General features: G+C 40.7%; 1 protein-coding gene across 1 annotated transcript; it reads left to right on the top strand.

The window, feature by feature from the left end:
* The first annotated feature begins 2799 nt into the window (after window positions 1–2799).
* Window positions 2800–15350, top strand: LOC136612705 (hepatic lectin-like). The gene is made up of 8 exons (XM_066593244.1): window positions 2800–2927; window positions 3037–3120; window positions 5459–5563; window positions 7468–7509; window positions 9131–9208; window positions 9976–10127; window positions 11781–11893; window positions 15060–15350. The coding sequence occupies exons 1-8, from the start codon at window positions 2903–2905 to the stop codon at window positions 15190–15192; spliced, it is 732 nt and encodes a 243-aa protein (XP_066449341.1). The 5' UTR covers window positions 2800–2902; the 3' UTR covers window positions 15193–15350.
* The last annotated feature ends 2326 nt before the right edge of the window (window positions 15351–17676 follow it).

Below are 17676 nucleotides of genomic sequence, written 5' to 3' on the forward strand. Positions count from 1 at the left end.
GGATCGCTGAGTAGTCTCTCAGGGTACAATCTTGTAATCAACAGTAGAGCATGTCACTGAGTAGTCTCTTAGTTGCAGACGGACGAAACATGTAGAATTGCATATGGTAAACAGTAAAATAGAAGAATAAACATGAAGTTCAGTCCTGATATCGGGCAGACAATTGTCCTTTGGTGCTCCATTTGCAACGTCGGACTGGATGTTCATTGTCATTGTCTATAAGTCCACAGCAGGTGTTGCTATTTTTAGCAATGTTGATCTTTGGAAAATCAGGGGTAACTCCAACGTTCTCTGGTCTAGTTCTGTATTTAGAGGTGACTCTCTTTCTTGTCTCTGTTTTTCAGAAGCTTGGGATTTGGTTACACACAACTTTAGTCTGTTTCTGTGGATGAATTTGGGTCTTTTTGGGCAATTTGATACAAGTTTCAGTCTGGGAATGAAATGAAAAGGATGGCGTAGGGTTGGATTTTCCATCTGGAATCAAGTTTTCCAGTTTTGTGTTCCTTTTTTAGCCAAATGTGGTCTCCTTTCTTTAAGGGTTCGGCTTGGGCTTGTTTGTTAAAGTCTGTCTTTTGTTCCTGGTGAATGTCTTCCATTCTGGTATCTACAATGCTTTGAGCTTCTTTTAGGCGATTTTGATGATCATTGACTCAGTTGGTAGATAGTAGCGGATTGATCTCATCTGGAACTCGTATTCTTATTGCCAGATCTGTAGGTAACTTTCCTTGTCTGCCAAGCATGAGTATGTATCCAGCTGAACAAGGGATAGTATTGTTATTGGTGTAAATCAACTTGGCTGATTTGGGCCAATCAGCTTTCTTTTGCAGTGGAATGGTGTGCAATAGGTCCAAGATGGTTTGGTTAAATTTCTTGCACAGTACATTTCCTTGGGGATGATAATTGGTGGTTCTTAACTTGGTGCAAATGTAGAGGTCACATGGTTCTTTGAACAGTTGAGATTCATCCGCTGGTTCGCGGTCAGTAAAGATTTCTTCAGGTGATCCATATGGCAGCAGGAATTTTTTCAACAATAACGCTGCGGTGGTTTTAGCTGTTAAGTCTTTCATGGGAACAGTGACAGTAAATTTGGTGATTGGTGTGACGGTTATAGAAGTTTGACATCTCTGTTTCTTCTCACTGGTCTTCTTCTGTATTGGGGCCTGTAGTTGTTGGTAGACGAGATAATGCATTGGCATTCTCATTTGCTTTACCAGCATGGTACTTAATGCTGAAATTGAAGTTTTCGAGTCTTGAAGCCCATCTTTGCTCTAAAGCTCCTAATTTTGCAGTATTTGGGTTGTCTGTATATGCAACAAAGGAGGAAGCAGCCAAATAATCTTTACATTTTTCGGTTACTGCCCAAACTAATGCAAGGAACTACAGTTTAAAGGAGCAATAATTCTCGTTGTTATGTTCTGCGCCCTTCAGTGAGCGACTGTCAAAGGAAATTACTTTTTGTTTTCCGTCTTGTATTTGATTAAGGATGGCTCCTAGTCTTCTGGAACTGGCACCTATACAGACGGAGTGGTTGGCTGTAGCCAGGTATCCCAATATTGGGGGAGTAGTCAGTCTCTCTTTCAGCTGTTGGAAGGCGAGTTCTTGTGCTTCTTCTCAGTATAGGTTTTCTTTGTTGTTCCTTGGGATGTCCTTTAAGCTTGTGTCTTTTCTGGGTCTTTTCACACTCCTTCAGCACTAACAACATGGCCTAGGTAACGTCCTTAGGTCTGTAATAGGCGGCAAACACTAGTGAACATACAAACATTCAAACATGCATAGAGTTGGTGTCAATCACTGTGGATAAGAATGCTTTATCCCACCGGGGTATAGTCTATAGATAGCTAGTCTCCAAAAGTGAAGACTTGTGTATCCCTTTGATATACCCTTATTGGAAGTTCTGATGGTAGAGACTTCTAAATTCCCACACTAGGAGTATAGATAACATGGATGTAATTTAGATCTCTAATGTTTGAATTTTTGAGCTCTGATGCCAAAATCGTCAACGCATTTTTCCGCGAATGTTGTGGATCATCAGGAAGTCACTGAGCCCACCAGACAACTTACAATAATGTTAGTTGATCACTCCAGACATACGCTGAGGTCTGTGTAGTTGTCATCCAACATATACTGCATTTATACTCATGTGTTTATACTCATATCAAAGTAGACAAAATGTCGTCCTGACATAGAGTACGTTTGTATTGTTCTCTTAGTTGTAACAGCTTTTGGGGGGAGTTTACGAGTAGCCAGACCCCAATACGGGGAGAGGTTGTTTGTTTATCAGCAAAAGCTATCTTCCGGATACAAATAGATACTAGAAAGTCCTCAGTTCAGGCTTTAAGACTGAAAATGACTTGGTCTCCTAACATTTCTCTGTCCCCTTCAGTCTGAATTGTTGATAGATAACAGTACACACCAAGGACTACTTGATCTCCTTAGATGCAAGGCATATATCAGTCAAGAGGAACAGACTGCATCTAGATGCTTGATTTAGATTATAACTCTGTCATTCCTCCTTTGACCAATGGGATTACTAAGGGGACAAATGAAATGGGAATTGGAGGGCGAAAATACTTTTAGCACCTTTGATTGTGTCACTTTTTTCAATATCTTTTACATTTCCCAATAGATACTACATTGGCAAAAGTAAAACTGAAAGCAGCCGATGAATTAGACCTAAACTAGAACACAGGCTGTGTGAATATTTTTAGTCCCTATTTGCATACATAATAATATTAATTATAGAATACTCGGGGTGCGGAATGCAGGACTGTTGATTTATTAAAAATCCCCTTCTTTACAGTCTCCTTCCTCTTCCCCGTCCAGAGGGTTTATAAAGTGCAGAGCGATTGGTTACAGAGAAGGATTCCGTATATGAGATCAGGGAAGAGGAGCCGAGAGGAGAATGAATGTGAATACTGTTAGCACTGGTAAGACGGAGACAATACACTTATGACTGCTCTGGTGAGACAGTAAGAATATGTTATACTGGTACGAAGAGCCGACGATCCTCTTCTTTATTCTGGTTCTCTTTCGCAGGGCATTTGAAAAATGACGATCGTTTCATTGGTTTGGAAGTATATAAGGCGATGGAAAACAATGGACCGGCTGAAAAGGGCAAATGTAAAGTATCTGTATATCTATCTATCTATCTATCTATCTATCTATCTATCTATCTATCTATCTATCTATCTGTCTATCTATCTATCTCTCTCTCTCTCATATCTATCTCATATCTATCTATCTAATATCTATCTAGCTATCTATCTCATATCATCTATCTATCTCATATCTATCTATCTATCTATCTATCTATCTATCTATCTATCTATCTATCCATCTATCTATCTATCTATCTATCTGTCTATCTATCTATCTCTCTCTCTCTCATATCTATCTCATATCTATCTATCTAATATCTATCTAGCTATCTATCTCATATCATCTATCTATCTCATATCTATCTATCTATCTATCTATCTATCTATCTATCTATCTATCTATCTATCTTATATCTCTCTCCTATCTATCTATCTATCTATCTATCTTTCTGTCATCATATCCTACTCAAAACACAAGTTCGCTCATTAAACTCAGTTCTTGAGGGGACAGTGAATCAATATCAATCTAAATCAAATTTTCTGACTTTTGGAATGTCTAAATGTGGGGGCTAACATTACAGCTTGACTGGAGATGTTCAAAAATGTTTTTGTCAAATTAATAAAATTTGGTTTTGCTTGGCAAATGAGCATGTAAAAATATGTCTTCTCTTTTTATGTTTTCATGCAATTTTTGATTAACCTGTGGGCTCTTTTAATTGAAAACTGATATGCTTCCTATGACAATATGTATGTAAACTAATCTGAAAAGCACAAACAAATATTACCAACACTAGTAGTTTAATACATATTGTACCAGCATTCAGCAAAATGATCATTCAGACACTGCTGTACTCCAGTGACTGTAATGAGAGAAAAACTGGTGTGCAGAAGATTGTTGACTTAAAGGGGTTCGGTCATTAGAAAAAAAAAATCATTACTTACCTATTCCTTTCCCGTCAGTCTTCTTACCGCATCTTCTGCTTGAGGATCTTCTCCTGGCTACTGCAGTGCCCCGGTTACCCCACCTGCAGACAGCCGGATCCTCTTCTTCCTGTGACATTACATACATTGATACATTGACGGCATTCTGCTTCCTGCAGGTCAGTGTAGGCCTAGCAGGGGATGCTGAATCCTATGGTGGGCTATTGCCAAAATGTGCACTGTCTCATGCCAATAGTATATGAACACTCGCGGCGAGACAGCGCAAATGTGCAGTCTCAACAATAGCCCAGCATAGGATTCAGCATTCCCTGCTAGGCAGTACACTGACCCTGCAGGAAGCAGAATACCGAGAAGAAGAAGGAAGAAGAGGATCAGGCTGGCTGGAGGTGAGGTGAGGTGAACCGGGGGACTGGAGGAGCCAGGAGAAGATTGGGGAGGAGAAGATGTAGTAAGAAGACTGACTGGGGAGGAATAGGTAAGTATAGATTTTTTTTTTCTAATGACAGAACCCCTTTAAGGAGTGGGAGATCTTTCTGTCTGTCCCAAAAAGACTCATTTTATTAATCCTGGTGCTACTTCAGTGTTAGAACCCATAGACTGGTAACATAGTATGTAAGGCGGAAAAAAAGACATATGTCTATCTAGTTCAACCGATAACCCCCACTCCCCAATGTTGATCCAGAAGAAGACAAAATAACTCCAATGAGGTGGAAGCCAATATTCCTAATTTCTGGGGAAAATAATACAGGTTTACAGTCCTTTAGGGACGCCAATGCTATTAGATCAAGCAGGATGTCCTGCACCTCCTAATCACACAAAGCACTGGGACTCACAAGGCGTGTGAACCGTTGAAGCGGACTGCGAGCTTATATATTTTGACCAAAATATCAACCAATATCTGTTTTTGCAGAAGAAATCTGGCATTGAGATACTGGGAGAGTCTGGGATGTAAAGTCTTTGTGTGGTACACTTGGAATGTGTGGGACAGCCTGGTATAATCGTATGAACGTCAGTAATAGGCTGTAAGCCTGCATGGTGCACTACATGTACCTGTTTGATTGACATATTATACAAGCCTTACCTGTGCACTAGTATAATACTATGCAGTCCCCAATCTATGCTAGGTGTATGAGTGGTTGTCTATTGGTATTTTGCATCTGTGCAATCACCTCCATGTAGCAATTGGTCTTTCTGCAAGCTACTGGGAACTGATGGCTGTACCTGCTATGTGTCTTTGTATCAGTAAGAATGGGCTTTTTCAGTAATTTTTGTATGGATTTGATCCCTTTTTTCAGTGATTTGACTTAATATTTAATTATTGGACCATCGGGGAGGTTTACACAATAGCTAATAAAGAAGCAGCAGATTGTGGAGGGATTAATAACATGAGCATAAACCTCTTTCCTTTTCTTTTCTAGTTGAATCCTGTTTCGGGAAGAGCAGGTCTATAGTATTCACAATAGTTCTCTGTGCTTTGATCTTGCTGATCTGTATAATCCTGATCATCGTCGTATGGGTATTAAGTAAGTATAAGAAATGGTGGAAGAATGTTTTCACGTGAGAATGGTGCTAAACTAAGAAATCAAAGGAACTTTGTCTAAAGCTTCTTCAAGGAGCCACCAGGCAATCCAGATGGCATCAACTTCTTTATAACCAACTTTGTTCAGTTTCCCAAATCTTCATCATTCAGTTCAGCTCTGTTCCAAAAGTCGCCAGAATCATTTAACTCTATGGCTGTGTGAGGAAGATCAGAGGATTTGGGCTCTATAACTTGAAAATGGAGTTTCAATCCTTAAACAGATATACTATGGAATGAATTACTGCATGATTCTAAAACTAAACACTGACTGAAGTTGGCGTTAGCATAATGAAGAATTACACTGGAAGAGATACCTTCTCACAATGATAAGCTAGCCATAGGCATAAAAGAGTTGTCAGGCAAGATTGGCTTAGCCAAATGGGCAAGTTATTTTTTTGGATGGAGAGGAATGGGCAGCTGCCAGACACTCCTGGTACTGCTTGTCTTGTCGAATCACTGTTTAGTCCAATGAGAGACATTACTGAACAGTCAGGAGGTCTCGGAGGACAAGAGATTGTATGCACTAATGTCTATGGTCAACTTATGGTTGCTGCTACAGATGAGTAGTGTTTTAGCGAACCGAAACATTAGAACCCTATTTTGAGTCGAACTATTCTAAAAGTTTGTTTCAGCACAAACCTGAACCTCAAGCAGTTTGTCTTCGCCGAACCCTCTAAAATAATAATTCTTCTTCTTCATTATCTTTCTTCCCCCTACTTCATTCTTCATTCTTTTTCCTCTTTCTTCATTCATTTCCATTCTTTTTACATTTTTTTCCTTCTTTATTGTCCTTTATCTGTTGCATCTTTTCTTCTTCATCTTATACTTTCTTTTTCTTCTTCTTTTTTACCTTTTGTTTTTCCATTCTTCTTTTTATATTTTTCTTATTTTTTTTCTTCATTACTTTTGCCTTTAGGGTGACTACCCACTACAGTTTTTTTTTACTGCGAAATTCACAGCGTTTTTTTTTCTGCAGGGGTCTATAAGATTTGTAATGTTAAAATCGCGATCACGAAAAATCCTGATTTCGCAGTAAATTGCGATTTTGCGCGATCGCGATTTTAACATTACAAGTCCCATAGACCCCTGCAGAAAAAAAAAACGCTGCGATTTTCGCAGTGAAAAAAACTGTAGTGGGTAGTCACCCTTAAACAGCTCCAAAATGCTTTCATACACTCTAAGGTGACCTTTTTTATTTTTTTTCCTTTTTACTTTTGCATTCTTCTTTATATACTTTTTCATTCTTCTTCTTTTATCTCCTAGTTTGTCCTTCTCCTTTCTTTATCCTTCTTCTTTTTCCTTCTTTCTACTTTTGCTTCTTTTTCTTCTTCATCTCTCACCTTAGTTTTCTTTCTTTTCCTTTCCCTTTTTCTCTTATTATTTCCTTCTGTTTCTTCTTTCCTTCATTAACTTTGCCTTAAAACCGCTTAAAGGTACTGTACTTAGATATACTCCTAAATGACCTAAGAGGGTTATACAGGACGTTTATGGCTCTTACACTATGTTATACATCAGTTTTAGAGGTATTGGTAAACTTCTGGTTTTGTTCGAACTAATTTGGACTAAACAAAACTTTTTGCTCAAATTCGGCAAAACGTCTGAAAAGTTTGCTTATCACTACACATGAGCTTGTGGTGTCAGGTACTCCTTATGGCTGCACTTGGACTTGCCATTGTTCTCAAGCTGCAAATCCAAGTTCACCGTGGCAATTAACAGTAAACTACAGCCATTACCTGTGATAGCTGCCATACATGTAAGAGCACCTTACAGTACCACTCAGGAGCTATCATTTATACAGCAATGTACAATAATCTTTATAATCAAACCATTGTCTGTCTGTTTCTGCAGATTCAGCTACCTGTAGAGAACTGAAGACACTAGATCTGCAAGGTAATTCCCCAGAGATGCTGCAATCTACAGGATAGGTGATAAAAGTATGATTACTGGAAGACTGATCCCTGGGACCCCCAGAAATCACGAGAACGACTCTCTAATCACTTCCTTGGGACTAACTGTAAAAGCAGCACACAGCACTAGGCTATCTCCACAGACAGTGAATGGAGCGGTGGTCATGGATCCACACTGCTGCTCCACTAACTAAGGAAATCCAGGGACCACTTTTCTTGTGATCCCTGGGGGTACCAAAGATTATACATTTATTACCTATCCTGTTGATTGGTGATAAATGTGCTTAAATAAATAAACCTCTTCCAGACCAGAGATTCTTCATTTTTGTACTTGCTTCTTTTCTTCCTGCCTTCCACATCCGTTTGAGGGCAGGTTTTTGTGGGGCAAGCGGAAGAGTTTTTTGGCACCATTTTTGGCACATTTATCATTTTGCTCACTTTTTATTTAATTCTTCCAGAGTCGGGGTAACAAGAGAAAAACACAGTTCTGGCATTCTATACTTTTTTCTTATGGTGTTTAATCTGCGGGGTGAATAGTGTAGTATTTAAAAGTGTTGACTTTTACAAACATGGCAATACCAAACTATGTGTTTTTTTGTATTTTTAGATTTTTTTATGAGAAAAATGCGAAAAAGGGTTTTTTCAACTTTTAATATTTGTTTTTTTAACTGCTTTCAAACTTTTATTGAAAGATACAACAAAAACTATGTAAGGACAACGCCCACAGGGAGTATTAAATAAATATAGCCCCTTTGGCTAGATAAGTAACATGTGAACTTACCCGGTGTTTAACAGGACCCTGATTAGGGACCCACTAACACCCCATATCCATGTAAGCTTTAATAACAATGATTGAATAATCAATCCTCCTCCAGAGATCCTCTTTATCCTGGCAGGTTAGGGACTACTTTTATTGAAGCTATTTCTACATTGCTTTCTCGTTCCCACAAGGGAATTAAACTTGCGATCTTGATCACTTGTACTACTGTATATACTGCAATATTTTCGTATTGCAGTACTGTATATAGTAATTTTCAATATTGTCTACTAAGCCCTACCACAGGCAGGGCTTAATACGCATCCATACAAGGCAGCCTTTGAAGCCTTCGCTATGCTCTGGGCATAGTCACAGGGGTTCTGATGGGGCACCAGTGGGAGCTCAATTTGACTGCAGCATCTAAACAGTGAACTGCCAAAATCAGAGCAGGCTCCAATTGCGGCAGTTGCTAGCAGATGTGTTAGCCATAAAAAACAGCTGATAGCCAATGGGTATTGAGTGGGTTTGGCTCTTGAGCCTGCTCTATACACCCTTTTTGACTGCATGATATAAATTTACATGATGTAGTCAGGAAGTGGTTAACTTTCAGATGCTTGTGTACATGAAGGAGGGCATCACATTAAAACATTGCCTTAGGTGATGGGAAGCCTTTGATGGGCCATGAACAACTATGATGGGAAGTAATGAGTAAAATGTCTTCTGCACTTAACTCATTACTTCCCATCATAATTGTGCATGGCCTACAGAATTTGCATTAATTAAATAATTATCATTATTGAATTTATTGAACTGTTACAAATTTTCTGTACTACCTTACTATCTACAGTTTCCAAATTGCAGCAGCATGCTATGGAGGAGCAGGACGACCTGAACACAAAAGTGGCCAACCTCAGTAATTTGATGGGTAGGACAATGTCTAGATGATTCTAAGTGCCTATGAAGGTGACCTCAAGCTTCTATACCTTGGCCTGTAGTTTTAGAAAATTAGCTGTGGAGTCTGTGGGCTAGGGTGAGGGCTATCTCTAATCCTGTCTCATACATTTTACATAGTTCCCCTTCCCTCTCAGCAGCATATATACAGTTAATCTCAGACTTAATGAGATTTGTATAAAACTATACACAGTGAGCTCCCCCTAGTGGCAGTGCAGGTATACAATATGAACATTTCATTGCAAGCAGTTCAGTGTAAGGCCCCTTCCACTACAGCTCCCACATTAGTCACATACGCTGCCTAGTAGATATATCACTGTTGATATCTATGCAAATGGAAAGATGGACCAACGCCTCTACAGCCAAGCCAGCATCCTACTGCGCAATGATGAGAGGCAAAATCACCCAAAGTCAGTCTGTGCATGGTTATCTTCTCCTTCTGGACAAGACTCTGGCTTTGACTTATATTCAGTCATTGTTACAAGTCTTCTTAAGAGGTCTGACATTGACTTACAAGAATGCTGCCTTCCAATAGGTGGTACTATAGAGGCATTGCTCCATCTGCCATTTGCATAAATTTCCCAGACTAACATGCATGGCTTATAAGTCTCCTCACTAGCTGGTCTCCCTAAGGAAAATCTATGCCGTTACCAACCTGTTGATATCTGCTTTTTATCCAATTGCTGCTCTCTAACTCCTGGACCTTTTACTTCTGTCTCTTTTACTGTCTCTTTTACATAGAGAAAATCTGCACCGCGTGTCCCGTTGGTTGGCATGCCATTGATTCTTCATGCTATTACCTCTCGGAGGAAAAAATGACTTGGTATGGAGCCCGAAATGAATGCTACAAAGTTGACTCCTTTCTTGCCATGATCACGGACAGGAAGAAATCTGTGAGTTTTCTAAATATATGTAATAAACAGCTGTGTTACGTTACATTTATAGACTCTGTCTGACAAATCTATATATATGAAGGCAAAAGCCATAACTGACTGACTCACCACTAATTCTCAAAATTCCCGCTGTCGTCCAAACTTGATAATTGGCGCAATCATTCTTTAGGTCCTAAATAGGAAAAGTAAAGGGCTCACAACTCGATTATTCAATGCTAAGTGCAAAAGTAAGCGAACCCCTATATAATGTAACTAATCTAATTCTCTAACTTCTGGATGTCATAAAAACTTGACATTTGACATGACCATTCTATAGGTGCTAAATAGGAAAAGTCAAGGGGTCACAATTTGATTATTAAATGCCAAGTGCAAAAGTAAGTGACTCCCTATGTTGTGTAACTTTCTGGTGTCATACAAGCGCGAAATTTGATACAACCACGTTTTAGGTCCTACATAACAAACATAAGGGGGTCACGACTTGATATTCAATGCTAAGTGCAAAGTAAGTGCACCCCTATGCAATGTACCTAATCTAATTCTTCAACTTCCCAATGTCGTTCAAACTTGAAATTTGGTACGACCATTCGCTAGGTGCTAAATAGGAAAAGTAAAGGGGTCAGAACTCGATTATTCAATGCTAAGTGCAAAAGTAAGTGACCCTTTATGTTATGTAACTTTCTGGTGTCGTGCGTTAAATTTGGCATGAGCATTCTTTAAATCATAAATAGGAAAAGTAAATGGGTCACAAATTGATTATTCAATTCTAAGGGCAAATATAAGTGACCCCCCATGTTATGTAACTAATATCACACATCTGAACCGCACAAACATGAATTTGCCACAACCATTCTTTATGTCCTAATAGGAAAAGTAAGCAGGTCTCAACTTCAGTATTTAATTCTAAGTGTGAAAAACTGAAAATCTGCCATACATGACAGTTCTTTTCTCAGAAACCATAAAGGCTAAGGAAATCATTTGTATGCGGAGGAGAATCTACCTCAGCTCTGTGTGTATATACTGAGAAGAATCTACCTCACCTCTATGTGTATATACTGAGAACAATCTAACTGACCTTTGTGTGCAAATACTGGAAGGCTGTAAAGTACATAAGGAAGCGATCATGGACTGCAGGGATGGAACATTCTTTTAAGGCTAAGAAGGGGTTGCAACCTCCAGTCTGAGGTTAAATTGGAATAAAAATGGGTGATACCTTTAAAGGGTAAAAAGTGAGGAGAGTGGGAGGGCTGGCACATCAGTACATGCAGTCTGAGGAGAATCTAACACTCCTCTATGTGTATAGATATTTTACTCATTGGTTCCTCTGAAGTAACCACCACTTCATAAAATTTTCCTGTGAAAAACAGTTAAACATCTGTACCAAATTAACTTTGGGTATATCAGCTAGTTAGCATATAAAAAGTTATTTTACCTAAGAAAAAAATGGTCTCCTTTTCTTCAGTGTTGACATCGGATACAGGTATTGAAACTCTTCTCCAATGAGACCACTAACTTTATCTAATAACGAAACACAGAAATAAAATATAAAATTTTTAACTAATCATGTTTTACTTTGAATGTAGTTATGGAAATGAAGGGTAAAATCCACTCCAAGGTAAAATTTAGCTTCATATATTTGCTGATGCTTTATTGTAGGATTCTGTGAATACATTGTTTACCGGTTCCATAAGATACTGGATAGGACTGCGGCGAGACCCCAAGAATATTCACATCTGGAAGTGGTTAGATGGGACAGAAGTGACCTTTACGTAAGTATGGCTACGCCATCTATCTAGACTCATTTACAAAACAAATAGTGCACTCAGAAGGAGTTGTTGGAATTAAATGATACCTTATATGTGTGATTGTAATGATGATGTAAGCAAGTGATTACAATATTAGTGTGAAATCATAATTTTATTGGGAAAAACTGTACAATTGAAAGGAGGTTCTGTTGGGCCGCCTCTACTCTGGATGCATAATGATGCAATACGATCGGGCATGAAGACATATTCTACGACACTTTGCCCACAGATGTTACAACTGGGTCTCTACATCCTGCACACTTGTAGGCTACCGAAGCTGACATCCCAGCTGGTTACATAAATGCTCAATCAGCAATAAATCTGCCTAGGCAGGCCTAGGAAGTATAACACCCTGGTAGAGGCATTCCTGGGAACCCCTTGGCGTGTGTAGGCAAGCATTATCCTACTGAAAAATGCCTGTTGGAAGTTCAGCCATGAGAAGCAACCTAAGGACACATGATTTCCTACACGTCACTGAGATGTTAGTGTCCCTAGTGTCACCATGAGGCTACCATACTCAAAAACGACCATTGTCAGCACCCAAACAGAACCTGTAATCATAACTAAAGACAATATATTTCCAGTCCGTAGCAGCCTGTGGCGCTCGGGCGCAGACCTTTTGTGGGGGGACAGCGTGGAGCAAGATGTTTGTCAATGGTGGCTCTACAGTCCCCTCTCGGAACATACAGACACGGCCCAACCTGGCTGTGCACAGTGGCAAGGATAGTAACAGTGATGATGAATACAATAATTTGAATGTCGACGTGACGTCAGTGCCTCCTAGGGTAATGAAACATCAGAACCAAATAAAGAGTCAATAGTCTAAGCGTTGTTTGAACCGGAGGCACACAATTTACTTAAGACTTGTAACGTTGATTTCTTAGTACATGCTATGACAGTCTTGGATTACAATAAATCAGGTACCTTCTTCTCATAACAGTCACTGATTAATTTTTGTTTGCTAACACTCTTTCCCTAAGGTACAGTAGTCATCAGTCTCAGTTATCTGATGGTGGGTCCTGAGAGCTTTTTCTTGGACATTGAGGGAAGCATACGGACAGTTTTGCTCTATTTCCTAAACCCCTTTCGCTGCTGTCTTAGTGGGTATTCCATACATTCACTTATGCCTGGCTGGTTCTCCAACTCGCAGCTGTGGAGTCTGTCCTGATTTACAATTCTACAGTTAAGCAGGGGAGTGCACAACATCCTCCAACAACTCCTTCTCCAAAACTGTCACTGGCTTACATTTCCCAGTTAAGCTGAGCTTGAGCTTAGCCTGGATGGCAATGTCGGAGCCGAAGCCTCCTCCATCAGTCATCCTTCACGAACTACATTTCTCCTCCCATATCCTCTCCTTCTTTCCACTCCACCCCTAGCCTGCCCCTAACCTACACAATCGCCAATCACACAGCACAAAGCAGGTTAGGGTGACAGGGGCATAGATGCATTAAGGTTCAGTAACACAAATACCAGACATGGACCCTTTGAAAACCTGAGCAGGTCAATACACCTATCACAGAAACCAACAAGGTAGATACACACACGCAGACATACATGAATCACTCACATGGGGTAGACAAACATGTGGGGTCCTTATTCTGGGCCACTACAAGTCCAGGTTTCACGTTCACAATACTATTCTAAACTAAGGCGATGGTTTTGGGGTGTTAATGGCAGGACATGCAATGGGAACGTGACACCAGATTTTTTTCTGAAAAGTGTGTGAAAATAGTCCGTGCAAAAACAGGGGTCTATAATGAAGGTGCCACCTGTGTATGGATGGTGGACAACAAATCTGTTGCATGTGCTCATACTTGTCAGCAGATCAAATAATCCTCAGTAATATTGGTCTGTCTGGGCCGTCCGGAGCCTGTACACAATATGTGTGTGCCTTCATGTAACCACTGCTCCAAACACCTCCCAACAGCTTGGTCAGAATGGCCTAGATGGGAGGCAAATCATCGAAATGACATCCAGATTCTCTCATTCCAATTATAGTCAGAGTCTGTTAACTGAGCAAAATGTCTTCAAATGCATCGTAGAGGCGTCTAGTGGTCTACGATCTCTCAACAGGAGGTCCACTACACAAAAGTAGCCTCTGAGGGCAACAGGGGAAGCACTTTTATGTCCTCTGGTAGCAAGACCCCCGTGTCTAATTGCACCACAACTGTAATCATTTACATATCAGCCTGAGGGTGCGTTCACACGAGCGCATAAACGGCGCGTTTTTGCGCCCAATCGTATAAATGTGACCATCTGAGGCATTGGTTTCCAATGTATTCGTTCGCACGGGCGATTTTACGGCGCGTAAAAACGGCAACCCGAAAAAAAACCGGAACATATGCGACCGAAATACGCGCCAACGCATATTCGATGGCCGAAAAGATAGTTTGCAAAGTAGGAACAAACGATAATACGCTTTCTAGCTCTGGTCATGATCGCCGAAAAACGTTCTTTCCGGCGATTAAACGCTGCGCACGTGCGAACGTAAATATGCCTACGCTCGTGTGACCGCGCCCTGAGACATTTCTATCTGGTGCATTGACCTCAATTAACAGAGTCTGTCTGTCTGTTTGTCTGCCTATTTAAGTTGTAAGACAGTAGGATATCTTGTACTCCAGGGGTCCCCAACTCCAGTCCTCAGGGACCACCAACAGGTCATGTTTTCAGGATCTCCTATGGTAAGAACACCTGTGGCAATGTCTGAGGCACCGACAATAATTACATCACCTGTGCAATACTGAGGAAATCCTGAAAACATGACCTGTTGGCGGTCCCTGAGGACTGGAGTTGGGGAACACTGTTGTACTCTACACTTTTCCCACTGCCCATTAGAATCCTGCCGTTCATTACCATGCATTGTTAATATAGTAAAAATTTCCTTTAATTCCTGGAAGTGGAGATTTTTGGTCATGTGTTTTTCATATATTTGCAACAGAGTCTGTCTGTCTGTCTATCTCACTTGTAAGACAGTAGGATCTCTTGTACTGAAGTGCTCTACACTTTGGTCAATGCCCAGGGCCATTAGAATTCTGTCGTTCATTGACATGCACTGTTAATATAGTAAAAATTTCCTTTAATCCCTGGAAGTGGAGATTTTTGGTCATGTGTTTTTTATATATCTTTGCAGAAACTGGGCAGTGACTCAACCCAACCTAATTAACCAATCGCAGCGTTGTGGAGAAACCTCGTCAGGACCCTGGAATGATGAAAGCTGTAATTTCTGGTATAATTATATCTGTGAAAAGAAACGATCCTGTTGAGTATAGTAAATAAATACTCTGCTAATAAACAAGTACCAAATGAATCAATGAGGGTTATGATCAAACACATCAGCTCACTTTGCATTTGATAGAACTTTGATTGTATTTAAAGTGTACCTGAGTTTTCTACAATAAACCAGGTCCTCCTTACTCTCTCAGTTGCTGCTGTTTATACCCTTTCGCATGTCAGTAAGTTTAGATATTCAGGTGGTCTTTCCCGATTTTCTGCTGCCCTGTTTTTGCAATCCACTTTCATGAAGAAGTTGTGCAGCAAACCTAGCATTCTGCCAGTAGTTCACTGTCCTGACCTACTTGCCCTTATTTTCCATGTTGTATTGGACAGTCTGCAGTCCAATCAGGAGGGGGGCAGTATCTGAATGCTTGTCCCTTTGCACTCCCAAGATGATTTAGGCTTTGGGGCCAAATGGTGAGTAAACCCAATATAATGTTTGTGCACAGACACGCACATACACACACAGACACCAACAGGAAGAGCAGAGATTGTGTGGATTGTTATCACAGCATCTGCAGATCTGGCAGCCTGCAGCCTCTGAGTGTATGGAAGTTCCCCTGTGGAGATAGCTTCTCCCTCATTGCTAAGGAAATGTCACTATGTCCTTGTTCTACAGAAGCTGTGTACCTAACAAGAGACAGTAGAAAAGCTGGAAGGATGACCCCTAGTGGCAGCTACTCCAAATGTGATTTACACTGGTAAAACAGTAAAATTTGTAATGCAAGTATAATACAAAAATTATGAGAGTGACACAAGCTAGTAGATGAGCAGAAGTTGTCTAAAAAGTTAGTGTCACTTTAGCCCTCATAACCCTGGCCCCAGTGGCGTCCCATATACAGGTCACATGAGCTTGTAGTTAATTATGCCAGGCCTATATAATAGATGGGGCATAGCATTTGGCATCAACTTCCATTAGCTACTATATAAAACCACTAGTGGCTGTCTCTTTCTCAAGACTTGTTGGTTGTTTTCCCCAGTCGTAATATCTGATTGTGGATGGAGAGTAATACCAACTGGACCCTCATTGATCAGCTCATCATTTGGAGACCTTTTCCTGTCTCTTCTTAGGTGTTGGTTAAGGTTATACAAGAAAGCAGCAGCAGGCTACTATTACTGGAGTTGCTCTCCTGCACCTTACACCTCTTACTCTCCTACACCTTACAAGCAAGGGGGTAATTCAATGAGAATGCCCACACTTGTATAGCACTGTGATCACAACAGCTGTTTCTGCACAACGTCTGTAAGTAAATTTGTAGATCCCCACTAGAATCAACTCCATGCCATCCAGTGTGCTACTATTGCAATGTATGCAGTCCTTGATCAGCCGATCGAGGGTACATACTGTTGCGTAAGATGCATGCATGTCGCACATTTGGAAGTCCTCTGAATGGCAGGGAGATGACTGCACCAGTAAGAAGGCGAAGGAAAGCACAGGGCAGGCTAGACCGGTCCTAGTGGTGGGGGACTCATTTGTAAGGGGGATAGAAAGGGCAATCTACCACAAAGACCAGGATTGTCGAACGGTGTGTTCTCTTCCTGGTGCTCGAGTTCGACACATTGCGGATTGGGTTGACAGATTACTGAGGGGCTGGTGAGGATCCAGCAGTCATGATGTACATTGGCACGAACGACAAAGTTAGTGGTCAGTGGGGGACCCTCAAAAACAATTTCAGGGACCTAGGATCTAAGCTTAGGGCAAGGACCTCCAAGGTAGTTTTCTCGGAAATAGTACATGTACCACAAGCCACACCAGAAAGGCAGTGGGAGCTCAGGGAGATAAACAAGTGGCTTCAGAGTTGGTATAAGAAGGAGGGCTTCAGGTTCCTAGACAACTGGGCTGACTTTGCTGTCAGCTGCAGATTCTACAGTAGGGACGGGCTGTATCTCAATGGAGAGGGTGCAACTGTGCTGGCGGAGAAGATGGATAGAAGGTTGGAGAAGTGTTTAAACCAGGGACTGACGGTGAGCAAAAAAAGTAATAGGGGCGATGACAGTGTAGACAGGGACCTGGGACCAAGTATTGGGAATGTGGGGGTTGAGCGAGGGGAGGGGTAAATTCAATTAGAACTGCTAGAACAGCTAATAGGACCATAAGTAGCAGAATGAATACAAAGAATAACAACAGCCATATAAATTGTATGGCAACGAATGCAAGAAGTCTGATCAGTAAAGTGGGTGAGCTTGAAGCGAGAATGTCTGAATAAAATTACGACATAGTAGGAATAACTAAAACATTGTTTGATGATAAATGCAATTGGACAGTGAATTTACAGGGTTACAATCTCTTCAGAAAAGACCATGGAAAACCGAAAGGGGGAGGGGTATGTCTGTACGTCAAATCCTACTTAAGGCCGTAGCTATGCAAAGATATAGGTGTAGGAGATGGACATGTGGAATCTCTGTGGGTAGAAATAGAGGGCGGGAAAAATGACAAAATCCTGATAGAGGTTTTCCATAGACCACCAAAAATA

The sequence above is a fragment of the Eleutherodactylus coqui genome, chromosome 2, assembly GCF_035609145.1.
Source record: "Eleutherodactylus coqui strain aEleCoq1 chromosome 2, aEleCoq1.hap1, whole genome shotgun sequence".
NCBI lineage: Eukaryota > Metazoa > Chordata > Amphibia > Anura > Eleutherodactylidae > Eleutherodactylus > Eleutherodactylus coqui.